The sequence below is a fragment of the Bubalus kerabau genome, chromosome 4 (genome assembly GCF_029407905.1).
Source record: "Bubalus kerabau isolate K-KA32 ecotype Philippines breed swamp buffalo chromosome 4, PCC_UOA_SB_1v2, whole genome shotgun sequence".
Taxonomy (NCBI): Eukaryota; Metazoa; Chordata; class Mammalia; order Artiodactyla; family Bovidae; genus Bubalus; species Bubalus kerabau.
The window spans coordinates 23,035,518-23,056,350 of record NC_073627.1 but is presented as its reverse complement, the minus strand read 5'-3'; the positions used below and the strand labels follow the sequence as shown (position 1 = coordinate 23,056,350).

Below are 20,833 nucleotides of genomic sequence, written 5' to 3'. Positions count from 1 at the left end.
CTCCGCCATCCCTGGGATTCTCCAGGCAAGAACACTGGAGTGGGTTGCCATTTCCTTCTCCAATGATTGAAAGTGAAAAGTGAAAGTGAAGTCGCTCAGTCGTGTCCGACTCTTAGCGACCTCATGGACTGCAGCCTACCAGGCTCCTCCGTCCATGGGATTTTCCAGGCAAGAGTACTGGAGTGGGGTGCCATTGCCTTCTCCTAGCATCATGCATATATTTGATTGGAAGATCAACTTTGATGCACTCTTTAAATTTTCCCACATAACCCCCTCGACACAGCAGCACCTGAAGAAGGTCTCCGCCAGTTTTGTCCTCTGTATGTTTGTGGTGGCTGCAGGGGCCTATGTCCATGTGGTCACCCATTTCATTCAGGCTGGCCTGCTCTCTGCCTTGGGCTCTCTGGGGTTGATGATTCGGCTGATGGCAACACCTCACAGCCATGAATATAAGCAAAAAAAGACTGGGACTTCTGGCTGGATTTGCTTTCCTTACTGGAGTTGGCCTGGGCCTTGCTCTGGACTTGTGCATTGCCATCAACCCCAGCATCCTTCTCACTGCCTTCATGGTCCCAGCAATGATCTTCACTTGCTTCACCCTGAGTGCACTCTGTACCAGGTGCCATAACTACTTCTTTCTAGGAGGTATCTTGATGTCAGCCATGAGCCTGATGCTCTTGTCTTTCCTGGGGAATCTATTCTTCGGATCTATTTGGCTTTTCCAGGCAAGCCTGTATGCGGGGCTGGTGGTCATGTGTGGCTTTGTCCTTTTTGATACTCAACTCATTATTGAAAAGGCTGAAAATGGAGATAAAGATTATATCTGGCATTGTGTTGACCTCTTCTTAGATTTTGTAACTCTCTTCAGAAAGCTCATGATGATCCTGGCTATGAATAGGAAGAATAATAGGAAGAAGTGAAGCAGTCATCCAGCCTTCCCCAATTTGACTTCCTTTCCCACCCCTCTTTACCTCTTTGCACACATTACAGTTGGCATGTTCTGTGATAATGAAAAGCATCAGAAAAAAAAAAGAGAAGAAAAGGCAGAGGAACCAAAGATCAAATTGCCAATATATGCTGGATCATAGAAAAAGCAAGGGAATTAAAAAAAAAATCTACTTCTTCTTCATTGACTATGCTAAAGCCTTTGACTGTGTGGATCACAACAAACTGTGGAATATTCTTAATGAGATGGGAATACCAGACAACATGACCTACCTCCTGAGAAACCTATATGTAGGATAAGAAGCAGCATTTAAAACTGGACATGGAATAACAAACTCGTTCAATATTGGGAAAGGAGTACCTCAAGGCTATATATTTTCACCCTGCTTATCTATCTTATATGCAGAATACATCATGCAAAATGCTGGACTGGATGAAGCACAGCTGGAATCAAGATTGCCGGGAGAAAAATCAACAACCTGAAATATGCAGATGATACCACTTTAATGGCGTAAACTGAAGAGGAACTAAAGAACCTCTTGATGAAGGTGAAAGAGGAGAGTGAAAAAGCTGGCTTAAAACTCAACAATCAAAAAATGAAGATTATGGCATTTAGTCCCATCACTTCATGGAAAATGGAAGGGGAAAATATAAACAGTGTTAGATTTCATTTTCTTGGGCTCCAAAATCAGTGCTGATGGTGACTGCTGCCATAAAATTAAAAGATGCTTGCTCCTTGGAAGAATAGCTATGACAAACCTATACAGTGTATTAAAAAGCAGAGACATCACTTTGATCACTCTGCCAACAAATGTCCGTATAGTCAAAGCTATGATTTTTCCCACAGTCATGTTTGAATGTGAGAGTTGGACCATAAAGAAGGCTGAGTGCTGAAGAATTGATACTTTTGAACTGTGGTGCTGGAGAAGACTCTTGAGAGTCCCTTGGACAGTGAGGAGATCAAACCAGTCAATCCTAAAGGAAATCAACACTTAATATTCATTGGAAGGGCTGGTGCTGAAGCTGAAGCTCCAATACTTTAGCCACCTGATGTGAAGAGGTGACTCATTGGAAAAGACCCTAATACTAGGAAAGATTGAGGGCAAGAGAAGGGAGGTTGAGATGGTTGGATGGCATCACAGACTCAATGGACATGAGTTTGAGCAAACTCAGGGAGACTATGAAGGACAGAGAAGCCTGGCATGCTGCAGTTCATGGGTTTGCAGAGTCAGACACGACTTAGTGACTGAACAACAACAAAGATTTTCAACTGATACCACATAAATACAAGGAATCATAAGTGATTACTATGAACAATAACAAACCAATAAAATGGACAACTTAGAAGAAATGGATATACTCCAAGAAATGTACAATCTGCCAATACTGAATCAGGAAGAAAGAGAAAATAGGAACAGATGATTACCAATAATGGAACTGAATCAATACTACAAAAAACTCCCAACAAACAAAAGTCCAGGACAAGATGACTTCATGGGTGAGTTTTACTATTCACCTTTTCAAACTATTTGAAAAATTTGCATAGAAAGGAATGCTTCTGAATTCATTCTACAAGGCCAGCATCACTGTGATACCAAAACTAGATAAGACACCACAAGAAAAGGGAAACGAAAGGGCAACATCACTGATGAACACAGATGTAAAAACTCTCAATGAAATATTAGCAAACTGAATTCAACAATGCCTGAAAAGTGTCATATACTACAAACAAATGGGATCTATCTCAGGCATGCAATGGTTCAATATTTATGGGTCAATCAATGTGACACACCACATTACCAAACTGAAGAATAAAAACTATAGAATCACCCCAATAGACGGAGAAAAATGTTTTGAAAAAATTCAACATCCATTTATTAAAAAACTCTCAACAAAGTGTGTATAGAGGGAACATACCTCAGCAAAAACGGATCATATGTGACAAGCCCACAGTTAACATTATACTTAATGATGAACATTGAGAGTATTTCTTTTAAGATCAGGAATAAGATGAGGCCCATTCTCACTACTTTTATTCAACATAGTATTGGAAGTCTTAGCTACAACAATCAGAGAAGGAAAAGAAGCATAAGGAATCCAAACTGGAAAGGAAGAAGTAAAACTGTCACTGTTTGTAGATGACATGTTACTATATGTATATATAATATCCTAAAGAAGCACCCCAAACTATTAGAACTAATGAATTCAGTAAAGTTGCAGATACAAAAATAATATACAGATATCTGTAGTATTTCTATATACTAATAGCAAACTATCAGAAAGAGAAATTAAGAAAATAATCCCATTGAAATTACATCAGAAATAGAATACCTGGGAATAAATTTAATCAGAAGGTGAAAGACCTGTACTCTGAAAACTACAAAACACTGATGAAAGAACTGAAGACCATGCAAACAAATGGAAATATATACTGTGCTCATGGATTGGAAGACATAAAATTATTAAATTAACCATACTACCCAAGAAAAAATCACTGCAGATGGTGAGTGCAGCTATGAAATTAAAAGATGCTTACTCCTTGGAAGGAAAGTTATGAACAACCTAGACAGCATATTGAAAAGCAGAGACATTGCTTTGTCAACAAAGGTCCGTCTAGTCAAGGCTGTGGTTTTTCCAGTGGTCATGTATGGATGTGAGAGTTGGACTATAAAGAAAGCTGAGTGCTGAAGAATTGATGCTTTTGAACTGTGGTGTTGGAGAAGACTCTTGAGAGACCCTTGGACTGCAAGGAGATCCAACTAGTCCATCCTAAAGGAGATCAGTCCTGGGTGTTCATTGGAAGGACTCATGTTGAAACTCCAATACTTTGGCCACCTGATGTGAAGAGCTGACTCATTTGAAAAGACCCTGATGCTGGGAAAGATTGAGGATAGGAGGAGAAGGGGACGACAGAGGATGAGATGGTTGGATGGCATTACCAACTCAATGGACATGGCTTTGGGTGGACTCTGGGAGTTGGTGATGGACAGGGAGGCCTGGTGTGCTGCGGTTCATGGGGTTGCAAAGAGTCGGATACAACTGAGCAACTGAACTGAACTGAACTGAAGACAAAGTAGAGATTTGATGCATTTGCTATATAAATACCAAAGAAATTTTTCACAGAGCTGAGCAAGTAGTCATAAATTTTTTATGGAACCACAAAAGACCCCAAATACTGAACGCAACCTTGAGAAAGAAGAACAAAGCAGTATCACATTCCCTGATTTTAAACCATACTACAAAGCTACAGCAATCAAAACAGTACAGTATTGGCATAAAAACAGACAGATAGATCATGAGACAAAATATAGAGAGCTCAGAAATAAACCCACACAGATACAGTCAATTAATTTATTGCAAAGAATACAAGAATGAGGAAATGAATTCCTTCAATTAGTGGTGTTTGGATAACTGGATAGAGCTATGTAAAAGAATGAAAAGAGACCACTTTTCACACCATATACAAAAATCAACTCAAAATGGATTAAAGACTTAAATGTAAGATCCTAAATCATAAAATTTCTAGAAGAAAACATAGGTAGTATTCTTTCTTTGAAATTGGCCTTAGCAATATTATTTTTGGATGTATCTCCTCAGGCAAGGGAAACAAAAGCAAAAATAAGCAAATGAGAACACATCAAACTAAAACCTTTTGTGCAGCAAAGTAAACCATCAGCAAAATGTAAAGGCTGCCTAATGAGCTGGAGAAAAAATTAGCAAATGGTATATTTTTTAAGAGGTTAATATTCAAAATATAAAAATACTCAGACAAGTTGACATTAAAAAACACAATTAAAAATTGGCAGAGAACCTGAATTGACATTGTTCCAAAGAAGACATACAGATGATCAACAGACACATGAAAAAAATATTGAACAAAATTAATCATCAGGGAAATGCAAATCAAAGTCATAATCAGATACTACCTCAAACTTATCAGAATGCATATCATCAGAAAGACAACAAATAACAAGTTTTGGGGAGGATGTGGAGAAAAGGGATATGGACAAATATAAATTGGTGCAGCCACTATGGAAAACAGTAGGGAGGTTCCTAAAAAGCCTAAAAATAGAATGCCCTGTGATCCAGAAATTTGACTTCTGCATATTTACCTGAAGGAAATAAAAACACTAACTCAAAAAGATATAGGCACCCACATTTTCAGTGCAGCATTCTTTACAATAACCAAGATAATAGAAGCAACCTAAGTGTCCATTGATAGATGAATGGATAAAGAAGATGCAATATTACTCTGCCATAAAAAATGAAATTTGCCATTTGCAATGACAATTACAATGGATGTAATTCAGAAGACATTATGCTCAGTGAAATGTCTGAGAAAGACAAATACCATATGATCTCACTTTTATGGTGAATATAAAAAACAAACAGAGCAAAATGAAAATAGACTTACAGATTTAGTAAGTCTATTTAGAATGTAAGACTTACTAAATAGTCTTACTAAATAGACTTACTGAGTCTATTTAGAATGTAAGTCTTACTAAATAGATTTTAGTAAGTCTATTTAGAATGTCATGTAAATAGAGCAAAATGAAAATAGACTTACAGATTTAGAGAACAAATAAACTTCCCTTAGTTTATTTCGAGTATTTTCATTACTTTTTTGTTATTGTTAAATCAGGAGGATGCTATATAAAACATCTAGCATAAAATTTTAGGTCTCAAACTTGATTTTTCTTTCAACCTGTATTAACTATTATTATTATTACTGTTATGTGCTTTATTTCTGGGTTTTTAAAAAGGTAGAAATAGAAAATTGAGGAGAAGAATTCTCTCCAGTTTTCTGGTTTTTTTTCAAACTCTTAAATTTTGAAACAGTAATAGAGTCACAAGGATTTGCAAAGATAGTACAAGAGCGCCCATATACCCTGGTTTTCTGCAATGGTTATATGTCATTTAACTGTAGTACAGTTGCAAAATCAGGAAGCTGACATATTGATACAATGTTTGTGTTTCACTCTATATAATGTTTTTTCACACATGTAGTTTCAGGTAACCACCACTGCAATTAAGATGTGCAACAATTCAACTAACACAAAGATCTCCTTCATGCTACACCTATTTGTTCTCCACCTCTATAATTTTGTTATTTCAAGAATGTCATGTAAATAGACTCATACAGTATCTGACCCGTCAAGACTACCTTTTTTTCACTCAGCATAATGACCTTAAGATTTTGAGCACATTTTGGTTGTTTGTAGTTGTTAGCTATTATCAATAAAGCTTCTATGAACAATTGTGTGATTAGTTTTGTTTTCAATCCCTTTACTTACAATGTACCTATACCATTGTATGTGGTGATTGTATGAAGTGATCTTCTTGTTAAAAGCATAGAATTGTGTCATGCTTGTTCTAATCCATTCTTCCAATCTCTGTCCTTTAATTGATGTATTTATACCTTTTCTATTTATTGTAATTATTGATATGGTAGGGCTTAAGTCCACACTTCCTTTTTTGTTTTCTGTTTGTTCTCTCTGGGTTTTTTCATTTTTCTTTTTCCTGCCTTCCTTGAACACATTTTAGAATTCCACTTTGATTTGTCTATAATGTTTTTAAGTGTATTTCTTTGTATATCTTTGAAAGCAATTGCTCTAGGTATTACATTATATATGCATATCATGGTCTACTGGACTTGACATTTTGTCAGTTCAAGTGAAGTTTAGAAACCTTGCCTCCCTTTTCTTCCCTTTATTCTCCTCTTCTTGGAGCATTTTTTTTTTCTGTCTGTACCAGCTGGTGTTACTGGGTTCTTGGTTTCTCCAGCTCACAATTCCAGGGTATATGAGGCAAAACAAAACCCCAGGGAATTCACCACTCTGTTGTTCCCTGAATCTAGATGGTTTGGCTTCTTCCAACTTTTTAGAGTCTGCTTTTGTTTTATATATGACTTCCAGGGTTTCTAGCCATACTTAGGAAGGGAAATAGGGAAATACATGTCTACTTTAACTTTCTGGCAGTTCTCTACTTTGCCATTTAAATATGTGGAAATATTCATTCTTACACCCTACTTGTCCAATAACAGACCAGTGTACCTTAAGGTATTTTATGAAACCACAAAATAATGATCATGAAACAATCTTATATTTTTATTAGGAAGGAAAATGCTTAGATAACATAGTGAAAAAATAGGTTAATACTATATGCATATGCAACTATGATTACTACCATTATAGGAAAGAAAACTGGAAGTTCCCCAAATACCAACAATGGATATTTGGGGTATGAAATCATGAGTGATTTTTCCCTTTCCTCTGCCAAATTGCGGAGAAGGTAATGGCACCCCACTCCAGTACTCTTGTCTGGAAAATCCCATGGATGGAGGAGCCTGGTAGGCTGCAGTCCAAGGGGTCGCTGGGAGTCGGACATGACTGAGTGACTTCCCTTTCACTTTTCACTTTCACGCATTGGAGAAGAAAATGGGAACCCACTCCAGTGTTCTTGCCTGGAGAATCCCAGGGATGGGGGAGCCTGGTGGGCTTCCGTCTATGGGGTCGCACAGAGTCGGACACGACTGAAGCGACTTAGCAGCAGCTGCCAAATTGAAAAAAAAGGAATCTAGTACTTTTATAATTAATATTCTCAAGTGTTTCTTCTCAGAATGATATATACACCTATCTTCCAGGATATATGACATTTTATATGAATTAGCTAATCTAGTTGTATTCAAGGAGTTAACAAATATTTTCCTTCTGGGTTTAGGCAAAACCAAACTACTGGCATGGGTTTAGGCAATTACCTTGGCATCAAATGGTTATTATATTAACAGTAATGAGCTACAAGGCTGTATTTATCGTGCTAAAGGAATGAAAACATTTTATTGGAGAGCAGCAAGAAAGCTTTACAGACTCCTAGAATATCACAAATAAGCAAGCAGGAGAGGAAATGACAGAATAGAGATACTTCGTGCATGCTTAGAGGACAATTTTAGAATACAAAAGCCTTCTTAACTTGAATTTCAAGTTTGGATGTCCCTGATTGAAGCACCGTCTTCTTTCAAGGATTCTGCTGGCTTCCCTTCCTCCATCTGCTGTGTTGGGTGTTTAACCTTCAGGGACAGCTGTTTTCAACTGTGCAAATTATGTACGCCGAGCATGGCTCACAAGTGTCGTTTGACGTGCTTGTTGCAGAACATGGGTTACAGGGCAGCCTGTGAAAAATCCATTTTTAACTAATCTCAACATGGAGAAGCTGGATAAAATGTCAACTCAGAAAAAAATCATGCCAAAATTTGCCCTTCAAATTATATTTTGAACTCTATTTTCAGAATAACATTTGAATGAAGTCTGTTTTATCCCTGGACCCAGAATTGTCACTTCCTGTTCACTGTAGCAGAGACAGTTGGATAAACTTTTATGTATTTTCTTTAGTTGGCAAATGCCATCTTATGTGTGTTACTGACTTTCCTTTTTTTCTTCTTCCAGTTTTATTGAGATATACTTGACATACAGCACTGTATAAATTTAAGGTGTACAGCATAATAATTTGATTTATATACAGCATGAAATGATTAGCACAATAAATTTACTGAGCATCCATCAGCTCATACCGATATAAAGTAAAAGAAAAGGAAAAATATTTTTTCCTTGTGATGAGAACTCTTAGGATTTACTCTCTTAACAGCTTTCATGTTAATATATCACATACAGCAGTGTTATTAATTCCATTGCTTTCTAATGCCTATTTAGGTCCCATTAGCCAAAAGTTATGCATATTTTGTTATTTGTCTAGTAGTTAAATCATTCAGTACCCTGGAATATTTCTCCTGAGTTTCCTGAAGTCAGGAGCAAAGTGAAAGTCCCAGCTTGAAATGTTACATATTATATTTTTTTCTGCATTGGAAATTTTTAACATTTTGAACATTTCAATTGTCATGTGACTAGCCTTGCTGCTTTTCATCACTCTTTAAGAATATCCTTTAACACCTTTAAGGAGGTTTGAATATGGCCAGATCTTTGGGAAACAGGATGGTCCTTCAAGAGCCTCTTTGTGACTCTGGGGGATTTTAAGAGGGATTGTGTGGAACTTGCCTGCTGTCCTCGCTGTCCAGCAGCCCCTGGTATGTGTTGATCTCACACTCCAGCCGGGCCTTGGTGTCCAGCAGCACCTGATACTCCTGGTTCTGCCGCTCCAGGTCGCAGCGGATCTCAGCCAGCTGGTTCTCCACGTTATCGATCAGACATTGTATCTGGGCCAGCTCCGAGCTGTACTGGGCCTCAGTCTCTGCCACGGTGCATTCCAGAGATTCTGTCTGCAGAAGGAAAGAGAGTGTAAAGAATGTGGTTGTAGAACAATCTCTGGGGCCAGATTGCCTGTTTTCCAACCCTGTTCTACTCTTTATCTTTCCAGCTACGTGACTTTGGAAAATTACTTAGCTTCTCTGAGCCTCAGTTTTTGTTTTTTGTTTTTTTTTTTTTTCAGTTTGGGCATTATTTATTTAGTATAAATACATTTTAAAAGCCCCAAATCTCCTACTATTTTACCACCCTGGAAACACCATGGTGTCAAAAGTCCTGTTAAGATCAAAACTGAACTGAAAAGCCATCAGTCTGAACTCAGTTTTACTGTATAAAAAACGAAGAATGCAAAGTACCAACCTCATAGAATGGTTGGAGGGTTAAATGAGTAAATATACATAAAGTGTCTAAAACAGTGCCTGGAAAATTTTAAAGGTAGTAAGAGTTATCATTACCACTATGACCTCTGCGACCTATAACATACTCGTGTAGCCTAAGAAGGATCAAAAGCATTTGAGAGAAAATGTTGTAATGGGCTCCTGGCTCCTAGTGGGGTTAAGAGAAGAGGCTCTGAGATTGAACCACTTGGATTCAGCTTCCACTTTTGCCTCTTAAAACTTGTATGAACCCCTGTTACTTGATCTGAGCCTCAGTTTTCCTCATCTGTATAATGGGGTCAGTGGAGGGATTTACCCCATAAGGTTAGTGTGAGAATTAAGTTAGCACTGTGCCTCTCACAAGATGAATGCTCAGCTATTATTCATTTAGACATTCTCTATAGGACCTAATGTGGCTCTCACGGTAATGGAAATGCTTAGTGTTATCTTGAATGCTTTTCAAGATATTCTTGAAAATATCTTTTCAAGGTATTCTTGCTGCTTGGGTGAAGCGTGGTACAGAGAAGGGTCCAGCTGAGGTGTGCATCCTGGGAAAGTTTAGGATAGTTATAAAATGTAAAGTCTGAGTATCTTCATTTTAAATGTGATGGTGAGCTTGGAAAACTGGCCCAAATCACAAAAGAGTTAGTGGGAGAAAATATTTGTGAACCATGAAACCAACATCTCCAAAATTTGCAAGCAACTTATGTGGCTCAATTTTTAAAAAAACGAACAACCCATTCAAAAAATGGGCAGAGGGCCTAAACAGACATTTCTTCAAAGGAGAGCCTTTGGTTTGTCAGTTCCTCTCTCGTTCTGCTCCTTTCTGTCCCCCCTCTCTCTTTGTCTCTGGAGGATGCTGCAGGATCATGCCCAAGCCCAGAAAGGAAGGTCAGGACATCCTAGTGGTACATTACAAACTGTTGACCTATCACTTCTGCTTCCAGCTGGGTAAACAGCATCTTTGAAAAGGGGAAGGAAGTTCAGACCTTCTGCTGCATGAACTGTGGGTTTGTCCTTTAGGTTACAGAATAGGGGATAGTTAGTATCTTAAGCATGATTCTTCAGGGACAATGGTCTTGCCCTTACATACCAGGCTCTGCTGTGCTTGAAGCTCAATTTCCAGAGTGTTGGCTGTGCGCTTCAGTTCCAAGATCTCCGTCTGGCAGCCCTGCAGCTGCTCTGCACTGGATAGCTGCTGCTGATTCAGTTCCTCTGTCTGAAATACAGGCATGATTAGAATATGCAAATTAGGCAGAAGTCTGCATGCCTGTCATTTTATTGCTCTAAGTGCCAACCTGAGCAGCGAACCATTCTTCCACGTCTCTGCGGTTGTTGGCGAGCACAGTTTCATACTGACAACGCATCTCATCCAAGACCCTGTTGAGATCCGTAGTGGGGGCCGTGTCTAGCTCCACACTGAGTCGGTCACCCAGCTGTCCACGAAGCACGTTGACCTCCTGAGTTGGAAATGGAGTAAAGAATGTCAGACTGATGGGGAAAAAATTCAACACGATATACCAATAGCGCCCCATTTCTGTTTTTTGCAGTAGTGAGTAAAAGTGTGAGATTTAGATTCAGATTGCCTAGCTTGAGTCTCCTTTCATCACTCAGTTTTTTCATCTGTGAAATGGGTATGATTTTACCTTTACAAGAGAGTTATTGTGAGATATTTGAGAGTTCATATTCATAGAAAACACTTAAACAAGACCTAAGTGCATCATAAGGTCTCAATGTTAGTTACTATTATCATAAACAAATGTTCAAAAGGAAAATATACTCTGTAACATCATTCAGCTTTTCATTTGTCAGCTTCATAAATATAGGATAATTATATAATTCACGTTGATGATTTCAAAAGTTTATAAATGCAGAATATTAAAAAAATCAGTCTAAATATTGCATGAATCTTTTCTCCTTTATGAAACAACCTTCACACTCTGCAATTATCAGCTTGATTTTCATACTTTATGGGTTAGAGATAAGAGTGGTATAAAACACCTGGGAAAGCTATTTGTGGAGCTACCTTCTCCCCCAAAATAATGGCAGGTGAAGTTCCTCCATTTGGCACTGGCCAGTGGTCATTTTACATTTACATTCAGAGATATACCAGAATGATCAGGCTGAATAGTAACAGTGCCTAGAGTGACTTTCTTCCACATCAATCAACATCTACTCAAGTTCTCTGTATATACACAACATGAGCTCTCCCAGCTTAACTTTGTCACTTTGAGAGTCCTTCAGTGATTTTGCCATTTTCCTCACCTCTTCATGGCTCTTCTTAAGGCAAAGGAGATCATCCTTCAGAGACTCCACATGGGCCTCCAGATCAGATCTGCACACAGTCAGCTCTCCCAGAATCCCACGCAGGCCACTAATGTCAGTCTCTACCAGCTGGCGAAGAGAGAGTTCAGACTCGTACCTTTTACAGCAAAAGAGATACAGCCAATGCTTACTCTGCTGGACACTGAGAAAAGTGCTGAGGCATACAGATGAGGGACACATGACATCAAGGAACCCACATGCCATAATTTCTTCTACACCCCAAATCATGAAAAATTCAAGATTTGTGAGCATTCTTAGCTTGAAAAAATATTATAAAGGGAATACTTGTGATGTGTGCATGTAGGTATGTGAGAGACGAAGCGAAACAGCCTACCATATATTAAGTTCAAATTCAGATCTGGTCTTACTCTAGCTTGGACTTGCTTCTAAGTCCACAATATAAGCAGCTCATACAGCTCAATATCAGAGAAATAAACAGTCCAGTCAGAAAATGGGCACACCTAAACAGACATTTTTCCAAATAAGACATACAAATGGCCAATAAACACATGAAGAGGTACTCTACATCTCTCATTATTAGAGAAATGTAAATCAAAACTACAATGAGGTATCACTTCACACCAATCAGAATGGCCATCATCAAAAAAACTACAAACATTAAATACTGGAGAGGATGTGGAGAAAAGGGAACTTATTGCACTGTTGGTGGGAATATAAATTGGTATGGCTGCTATGGAGAACAGTATGGAGATTCCTTAACAAACTAGGAATAAAACTACCATATGACCCAGCAATCCCACTACTGGGTATATACCCTGAGAAAACCATAGTTCCAAAAGACACATGCACTCCAGTGTTCATGGCAGGACACGGAAGCAACCTAAATTTCCATTGACAGATGAATGGATAAAGATATTTACATTCATACATACACACATAAAGATACATACATCTACATATATGTATGTAAAGATACATACATACATTGTGATAATACATATAATGGAATATTACCCAGCCATAAAAAGAAAAAAATTGAGTCAATTGTAGTGAGAAGGATAAACCAATAGCTTGTTATACAGAGGGAATCATTAATAAGTCGGAAAGAGAACAACAAATACTGTATATTAATGCATATATATGTATGGAATCTAAAAAAATAGTACTGATGAACCTATTTACAGAGAAGAAATGGAGATGCAGATGTAGAGAATGGTCTGGTGGACACAGCAAGGGTAGGACAAGTTGAGAAAGTGACATTGACATACACACACTATCGTGGGGAAAATAAATAGCTCATGGGAAGCTGCTGTATAACACAGGGAGCCCAGCCTTGTGCTCTGTGGTGGCCTAGAGGGGTGGAATTGGGGCGGGAGAGGCTCAAGAGAAAGGGGATATACATATATATATATATAATTATGATTGGTTCATGTTGATATATGGCAGAGACTACCACAACATTGTAAAGCAATTTCTGCCAAGAAAAAAAGTTCAAATTAAACTTACTTTGACCTAAAGTCATCAGCAGCCAGTTTGCAGTTGTCAAGCTGTACAGCAAGTCTGCAATTCTCGGCCTTCGTACACAAGATCTGGAAAGTAAGTTACTATGTCATGAATGATTCTTTGAAAGAAACCCACATATGCACTCATTTAATAACTATGCCAGTGTTTATCTTTTAAAAGTCTTTATAAGAAAATACAGAATAACTTTCAGCCTGCTTTTATTGACCACATCATTTCATGAAGGAAAAAGGAGGGCCAATTTATAAACAAAATAGAGAAATAAAAAGTTTTATTTTTTTTTAATGACTTAAAACATTTTTGCAGTATTCCTTGGCCACTGAACTTAGGTAAATTTCTCTCTAGGAGTTTATATTATGACTACATCTCCACCCATGATAATAAAAATTTATCAGTAAGAAAAGGACATAATTACTAGGTAAAATTATATGATTAAAAATATGACATTTCCATATCTATGTTAAATAATGTACATGTACAGTGTTACACACAGAAATAATTTTAGATATAACACTGCTTTTCCTCATTCTCTAGCTGATAAAGGTAAATTTAGGGTTAAGCGAGTTTATTATGGTCACTTAGTAATTAGCAGCAACATATAGGCTAGCGCTGACGTTTACTGACTTTTTTCCCCCCTCTATTCTTTTTGGCCATGCCGCATGGCATGTGGGCTCTTAGTCCCCTACCAGGGATGCAACCTGAGCCCTCTGCTGTGGAAGCACAGTGTCTTAACCATTGGACCACCAGTCACCCTGTTTGCTGACTTTTTGTCCAGTACCCTTTCCTATACATCAGGTTACCTCCGGGAAGTCCCTCCCCTTTCCCTGGTTTCCCTCCATTGAACAGACTCGTAGTAGTATAAACATAAAGCACATCACAGACTGGGAAGGTGGAACATTAGGGTGATGAGATACTAGACCTTTTGTTGGAGATCTTCAATGGTGTCGAAGTAACACTGATAATCAGGGCACACCAACGGGACATCCTCTTCACACTGTTCTCGGATCCTGCATTCCAACTCGGCATTCAACTCCTCCAGCCCGCGCACCTTCTCCAGATAGCTGGCGAGCCTGTCATTCAGGAACTGCATCGTCTCCTTCTCGTTACTGTTGAACACACCATCCTCACACGAGGCACAGTTCCCCACCACGCACGGAATATTACAACTCCCAGCAAAGCAGGCGGGCGGGAGGCACCCAGTTGGCAGGCGAGATCCGGATAGAAAGCTGGGGGTCTGGCAGATGGATGTGGCACAGGCGCTGGGGAGACAAGTGGTTTCCATGGAACAGGTTGAAGCAAGCGCACAATCAGAAGCCCTGGCACTGGATTCAGAAGAGCAGCCCGTGGGGGAACAGTCAGAAGCCATTCTATCAGTAAAGGACAAAGACTAGCTGCAAAACTCCTACTGCCCGCCTCCAAAACTCTCATTCCCTCCCGAGACTTTTATATATACCCCACTTCAAATAGGTATTTACAGACTACACCGGATGTTTTCCGGTGCCAGTTTTCATATGAACATTCATTAGTCTTGTTTATTTGCTGAAGAAGAGTTTTATGCTTCATAAAAGAGGCATAACTTCAGGTTTCTAAATAAGGATACCATCTCCATGTGCCAGTAGGATAAAGCACTTGTTTCAGCAAATCTTCATAGGAAGCATTGTCCTTTTGACAGAATAAGGAAAGAAAGAGAAAATTTGGGCAATCAGTAATTATAGATACAACTGATTACACATAAGGGAAATAATATCCCTACAGATTTTGATCCTGTGCATTGAAAACTGCTCATGTCTTCTTTTGAAATTAATATTACAACTCATTTAAATGCTATTTATTTGCTTGTGCCACCACCATAGAAGTGTTCTGTGTAATTAGCCATCTTCAATGCTGTTTGTGGTCTTGCTGTGCTCACATGGTGGAGGAGTGAGTGTGTACTGAATTTGAAGCATGTGTGTGAGAACCATACATGCCCATGTGCAAACTGAAAAGTCACTTTACGTAACTGATGGGATCCCTTTTGCCCTACATGCCAAAATATAAATTGGTTATCAAAACACGGAGTTGTAATCTTTGATTTCCTGAAACTTGCCTTCTCCACTTTTCCTATGCTTCACTTTTATATCAGAGATACTGATTTTTATCTGTATCTCTATAAGAATGAAATACAAATTCTGTTATAATTTTTTAGTCTCAGGAAGCTAAACCTTCGTTAACTACACTTCAGTATAGAAAGAAGAAAGTTACAAAAGGCATTTCTTCTGGGACATGGAAGCCATTTTCTCTTATTTACTTACTTATTTAATTTTGAAGGCCTCAATTTCATGAAAACTGAATATGCTGAAACTTGGGAATAAAATTCTATTGTATGAGTTCCAGCAATTCCATTGGATGAACTCCCTGGGGCAGTACTGAATGGATAGGGATCTGAGATGTAAGTTTTCTGTGTTCTTTGTTAAGTTTTATCTCCAATTTTCAGTTTTCTTGCCTTTGATTGTGGTATTGGTATTTATTTCATTTTAAAAAGTGTACACAGCAAATTGTCTGCAGAATGTTCAAGATCTTTATGGGGCAGGGGTAGCCCATTACTCCGACAAAGTTAAAATTTTCATGATTCAGAATAAACAATTTTTTTCTAACTCTGAGGACTTCTTCCTTAAATAGCTGATAATGGAAAAACAACCAACCAACCAAAACCAAACCTGGAGACTTAAGATAGAGGATTAAAATAGTCTCTTAGAATTTATTATTCATTGAGCAAAGTTGGTTTTGATTTTAGTAATTCTCCTTATATTTTAACACTACACTAAAAGTTCTTAACTGTATAGAAATTAGACATCATTTTACTCTTTGATACCCTCTTTTTAATGTGGGTTTCCCCCTCATTTAAAAAAATATATTCTATTGATCTTTGTTAATTCAGCAGTTTGACTGTGATATACCTAGATGGTGTGTGTGTGTGTGTGTGCGTTTTAGGTTGTATTTATCCTGCTTGAGATTCCTGAATTTGTGAGTTACTGAAATGTATCACTAAATTTGGAAAATTTTCAACTTCCCTTCCCCCAGTTTTTCTGCCCCATTTTCACTCGCCTATCATTCTGGAGCTCCGATTTCATGCATACTGGACTACTTGACACTGGCCCAGAAGATTTAGTTGGCGTTTTCTATTCTGGTATTAATGGCAACTATTGACTTTTTTAAATTACAATCTTTAGTTCTAGAATTTTCATTTGCTTCTCTCTTAATTTAAATAAATTTAATTTATTATTAATTTATCAAATAGAATTAAAAATTTTTACTTTTTCTGGTGAGATTCCTCATCTTATCCATTCTTTTCCTTTTACCTTTTCTCCATCATTCCCTTTAAATCCATGAAAATATTGATAATACCTGTTTTAAGATATTGTCTGCTAATTCTAACATCTATATATCTATGGATCTATTTCTATTGGCAGCTTTTTCTCTTGTTTATAGGTGAGATTTTCTTGCTTCTTCACATGTCTGGAAATTTTAAATTATATGCTATCCATTTTAGAGAATACATTTTAGGAAATTTCAATTATGTTGCAGAGTTTTGAGTGTCGGGCTTTGTTCTGACAAGACGTCAAATCTCTGGAAGATCCTCTTGCTCCTCTCAGCCTAGGTTTTAGGTTTTTCCAGGGCAGGTATAATTTCATGTGTTCTCTTTCCAAGGTTGTGATCCTTACTCTTTTGGTGTGTTCTTCTGGAATATCAGTAGAATCTCCAAGGTACACAAAGAGCTTTGGCCCCTCTGGATAGGCTGGGAATTCAAAGTCCATTAGTACTGAATGACTTCTGGTATTTCCAGTCAGCTCTTTATCCCTCAAAAGCCATTCTATGTCAACCTCATAGAATTTCATTCAGTGCACGTGCAAAACAGCTTTCTCTTGACTATCGTCTTTTACACAGACTTCCTCACCTTCCCTCATATATTTGCTTCCTTCTAGAACACCATCACAAATTCCAGTTGCCTAAACTTCATTTGTTTGCCTGGTAGCTCAGAGGATAAAGAATCCACTGCAGTGCAGGAGGCCTGGGTTCGATCCCTGAGTTGGGAAGATCCCCTCGAGGAGGGCATGGCAACTCCAGTATTCTTGCCTGGAGAATCCCCATGGACAGAGGAGCCTGGTGGGAAGTCCATGGGGTCACAAAGAGTTGGACATGACTGAGCGACTAAGCACAGCACAGCAGAAACTTCATTTAGATATGTCACTCGCGTTTCGACATTTCTAGAGCAGAACACAGCATTCCTTTTTAAACTGGCGACCTTACACTGCTGCCTAGTATCTCTTGACATCTTTTCCATGTTCATTTGATCTCCAGCTTCAGTCAATTTGTCTTTGACTGTGTCTTTTCTCCTTTTTATCACTTAAATCTTAATTTCTTAATTGTTCTCGATTTTTCCATACCACAGCACTTCTCTAATGCACATTTTTGACTCACATTTTTTAAATTGAACTATAGTTAGTTTACAATGTTGTGTTAATTTCAAGTTTATAGCAGTTATACATACATATATGTGTGTGTGCTGAGTTGCTTCAGTTGTGTTCCTCTCTTTGTGACCCCAGGGACTGTAGCCTGTCAGGCTACGTGAGAATCTCCAGGCAAGAACACTGAAGTAGATTGCCATGCCCTTCTCCAGGGATCTTTCTGACCCAGGAATTGAACCTGTGTCTCTTATGTCTCCTGCATTAGCAGGCAGGTTCTTTACCACTAGCACCACCTGGGAAGCCCCTCTATATAAATACATTCTTTTTCAAATTCTCTTCCATTATACCTTGTTACAAGATTTTGAGTATAGATCCCTGTGTTATACAGTATAATTCATATATTTTTATTATAATAGAATGCTAGCATTCAATAAATAATTGTTAATTGTATGAGGGAGTGAGTGGATATTGTATATATATCTGCCTTACTTTCCAGACAATCAGTTCATTTTTAGCAGGGATGGTAAAACAGGGTACATAATAGGTACTTAATATGTTTATTGAATGAATAATATTGCTATATATTTTTTGCACAAATAGGTTTGGCATCTAGATTAATTGATATATTAGGTCATATTTGGTCTTTGGATCATATTTGATGTTTCCCAATCTACCTTAAACCATTTTGGAGGAAGGACAAGTTAGGGAAATTATGCTGATATCCTGGACCATTTTATATGCAACGCTGTTCAGTTTTCTTAAAACAACAAGAACAACAAAAGCAAGAAGTATTTGTCTGTACTGCCACCCTTTTCAGTTTTGCAGATGTTCTGAGTTTCTTAAAATGCTGACCTTTGGAGTTAAGAAATACATTTGATGCGTTAACAAAAGTAAATGGAAGTAATTATAGACATTGTGTTATGCCAGAGATGTAAACTTTATTAGAATAATCATGAAGAAGAGCCTCAATTTCCAGAAAGATACCATTCAAGACTGGAAACAGAATTCCCAAAGCACCAAAGAAAGATACAATTTAACATGAAGGAACTGAAGAACGTTGGGAAGCCTATAGGCATCTACCTATTCCAGTTGTCCTTGTTCACTGACGTCCACTACACAGCCATCGAAAATCTCTTGGTTTCTTTTTTGTGAGGGTTGTCTGTGATAATGCCATCCTTGTTCCAACTTCGAAAGCGGAGCCACAGTTAGTTGCAGGTACTGAGACAGGTGAGCACTAAAGCTTCTGGGTTGACTCTGTGTCAGGCTCTGGGTGAGGCAGCCATCGGTCAGCAGCAGCTTGGGATGCAGGGCTCACAGCTGGGCTGAGTGTAGGTTGTGAGGTTGATGGTTTCCAGGCCTGGGGTGGGCTGGGAAGAGTTGAGCAGGAAGCAGGTGGGCACACAGGGCTGAGGAATGTGGCAAGGTGGGGGGCAGTTGTCACAGCAGGTTGGCTCCAGTAACCAGACTGTGTGTGGGCAGGTGCTGGGCAGGCAGACTCCACACCTGCAGAATTTGTCAGAGGAGCAGATGGTGGTGGCGGGGCTGGTGCGGACGTTGCAGCAGAGGGGAGCACAGCAAGCCATGGTGCTGGGAAGCTGTGTTTTTTATTGATTTGGTTTAAAGAAGATGAGTCTCCTGAAGTGCGAATGTCTCTTTTTTGCTCTGGGGCTCTTATATACCCTCTCCAGAGGGTGTTGGTCCAACCGGAAGGCTTCTTTCCTGGTTCTTGTTTATGTTAGTGTACCCATTATACTTTGACTGGTTTGACATTTAGATGCTTGTAAATTTATTTTCCTAATTAAGCTTTGTTTGAGTTCACTGCTAAATCTGAACAGATTACTCCTGCGATTTGTCACTGGGACACAAGCTTTATGAGGTGTCATCAGTGGCTTCTGCTATTATAATTCCAGCGCCAGCCCTGATGGGGAATATGCGTGAGAGCACAGCTGTAGGGCGTAGGGCTTTTCTCTCGTGCTGGTCAGTTTTTATTTTCTTTACCTTTATCTGTTATCAATTTGTTTGATGAACTATTCTTCTTTTAAAGATAACTTATTTTTAGTAACTCTTTTTTAGCTTTGGGGACTTTAATAAATTAACTGACTTTTAAATGACACATAATATACATGTAACATTGTATTAGTAGTATTGTAGTGCTGGGACTTTTGAAGATCTAATTTACAATAATATGGTGACATACACTATTATCCCATTTTTATTGTAAAATGTTGCATATTCATTAAAAATGCAGACTATATAGAAATATATAAAGAAATTATCCACAACAGCTTATCATCAAGAGAAATTCTCTATCAGCATTTATATATATCCCTCTAGTCATTTTTCTATATACTTGTTTATCATTTTATGACACCACTGGAATCACATTGTATATACCATTCTATAACTTGAATTTTCACTTAAATATATATATTTTCATGATTTTATATTCTTAAGTATATTTGATAGTATCATTTTAAGTATTTCCTAATGTTCATCATATAATTGTACTTCTAAATTGCTTAGAAATCTCATATATTAATCATTTAAATGGTTTGCAACTTTTCTTCTAAGATAATCATGGCAATAGTAACAACTGTGTACATAAATCTTTATGCACATGTCTGATCATTTCAGAAAGTGGACTAATTATTAGATAGAATTATTGGAGCAAATGTTAATTAATGATATTTTAAGACCTTTGATATTCATTGCCATACTGCTCTCCAGAATCATTTTATTTAGCTATTTTTTCCTGTTTACATATTCTCAATTGCTATTTGAAAATTCCTGTTTCTGTATACTTTGATGGATATTTTATTTTAAGTGTTTGTCAATTTGTCAGGTAAAAATGAAATTCCATTGTTATAGTATTTGTATTTCTTTCATAACTGTTAGGTTAAAGCATTCTCTCATATACACATTGCTGCTAAGTCACTTCAGTCGTGTCCAACTCTGTGTGACCCCATAGACGGCAGCCCACCAGGCTCCCCCGTCCCTGGGATTC

The 20,833-nt window shown here is 38.1% G+C and overlaps 2 protein-coding genes and 1 pseudogene across 2 annotated transcripts; 1 reads left to right on the top strand and 2 right to left on the bottom strand.

Annotated features, from left to right (window-relative positions):
* The first annotated feature begins 211 nt into the window (after positions 1 to 211).
* Positions 212 to 920, top strand: LOC129651254 (bax inhibitor 1-like; annotated as a pseudogene).
* A 7,093-nt stretch (positions 921 to 8,013) lies between these two features.
* KRT40 (keratin 40) lies at positions 8,014 to 14,750 on the bottom strand. The gene is made up of 7 exons (XM_055579961.1): positions 14,304 to 14,750; positions 13,370 to 13,452; positions 11,843 to 11,999; positions 10,876 to 11,037; positions 10,671 to 10,796; positions 8,994 to 9,214; positions 8,014 to 8,113 (listed from the first exon to the last, which is right to left on the bottom strand). Exons 1-7 carry the CDS (start codon positions 14,748 to 14,750, stop codon positions 8,014 to 8,016), a joined length of 1,296 nt encoding a protein of 431 aa, XP_055435936.1.
* Positions 14,751 to 19,115: 4,365 nt separating this feature from the next.
* Positions 19,116 to 19,412, bottom strand: LOC129651252 (keratin-associated protein 3-3). The gene has a single exon (XM_055579960.1). It carries the CDS (start codon positions 19,410 to 19,412, stop codon positions 19,116 to 19,118), a length of 297 nt encoding a protein of 98 aa, XP_055435935.1.
* Between the last annotated feature and the right edge of the window lie 1,421 nt (positions 19,413 to 20,833).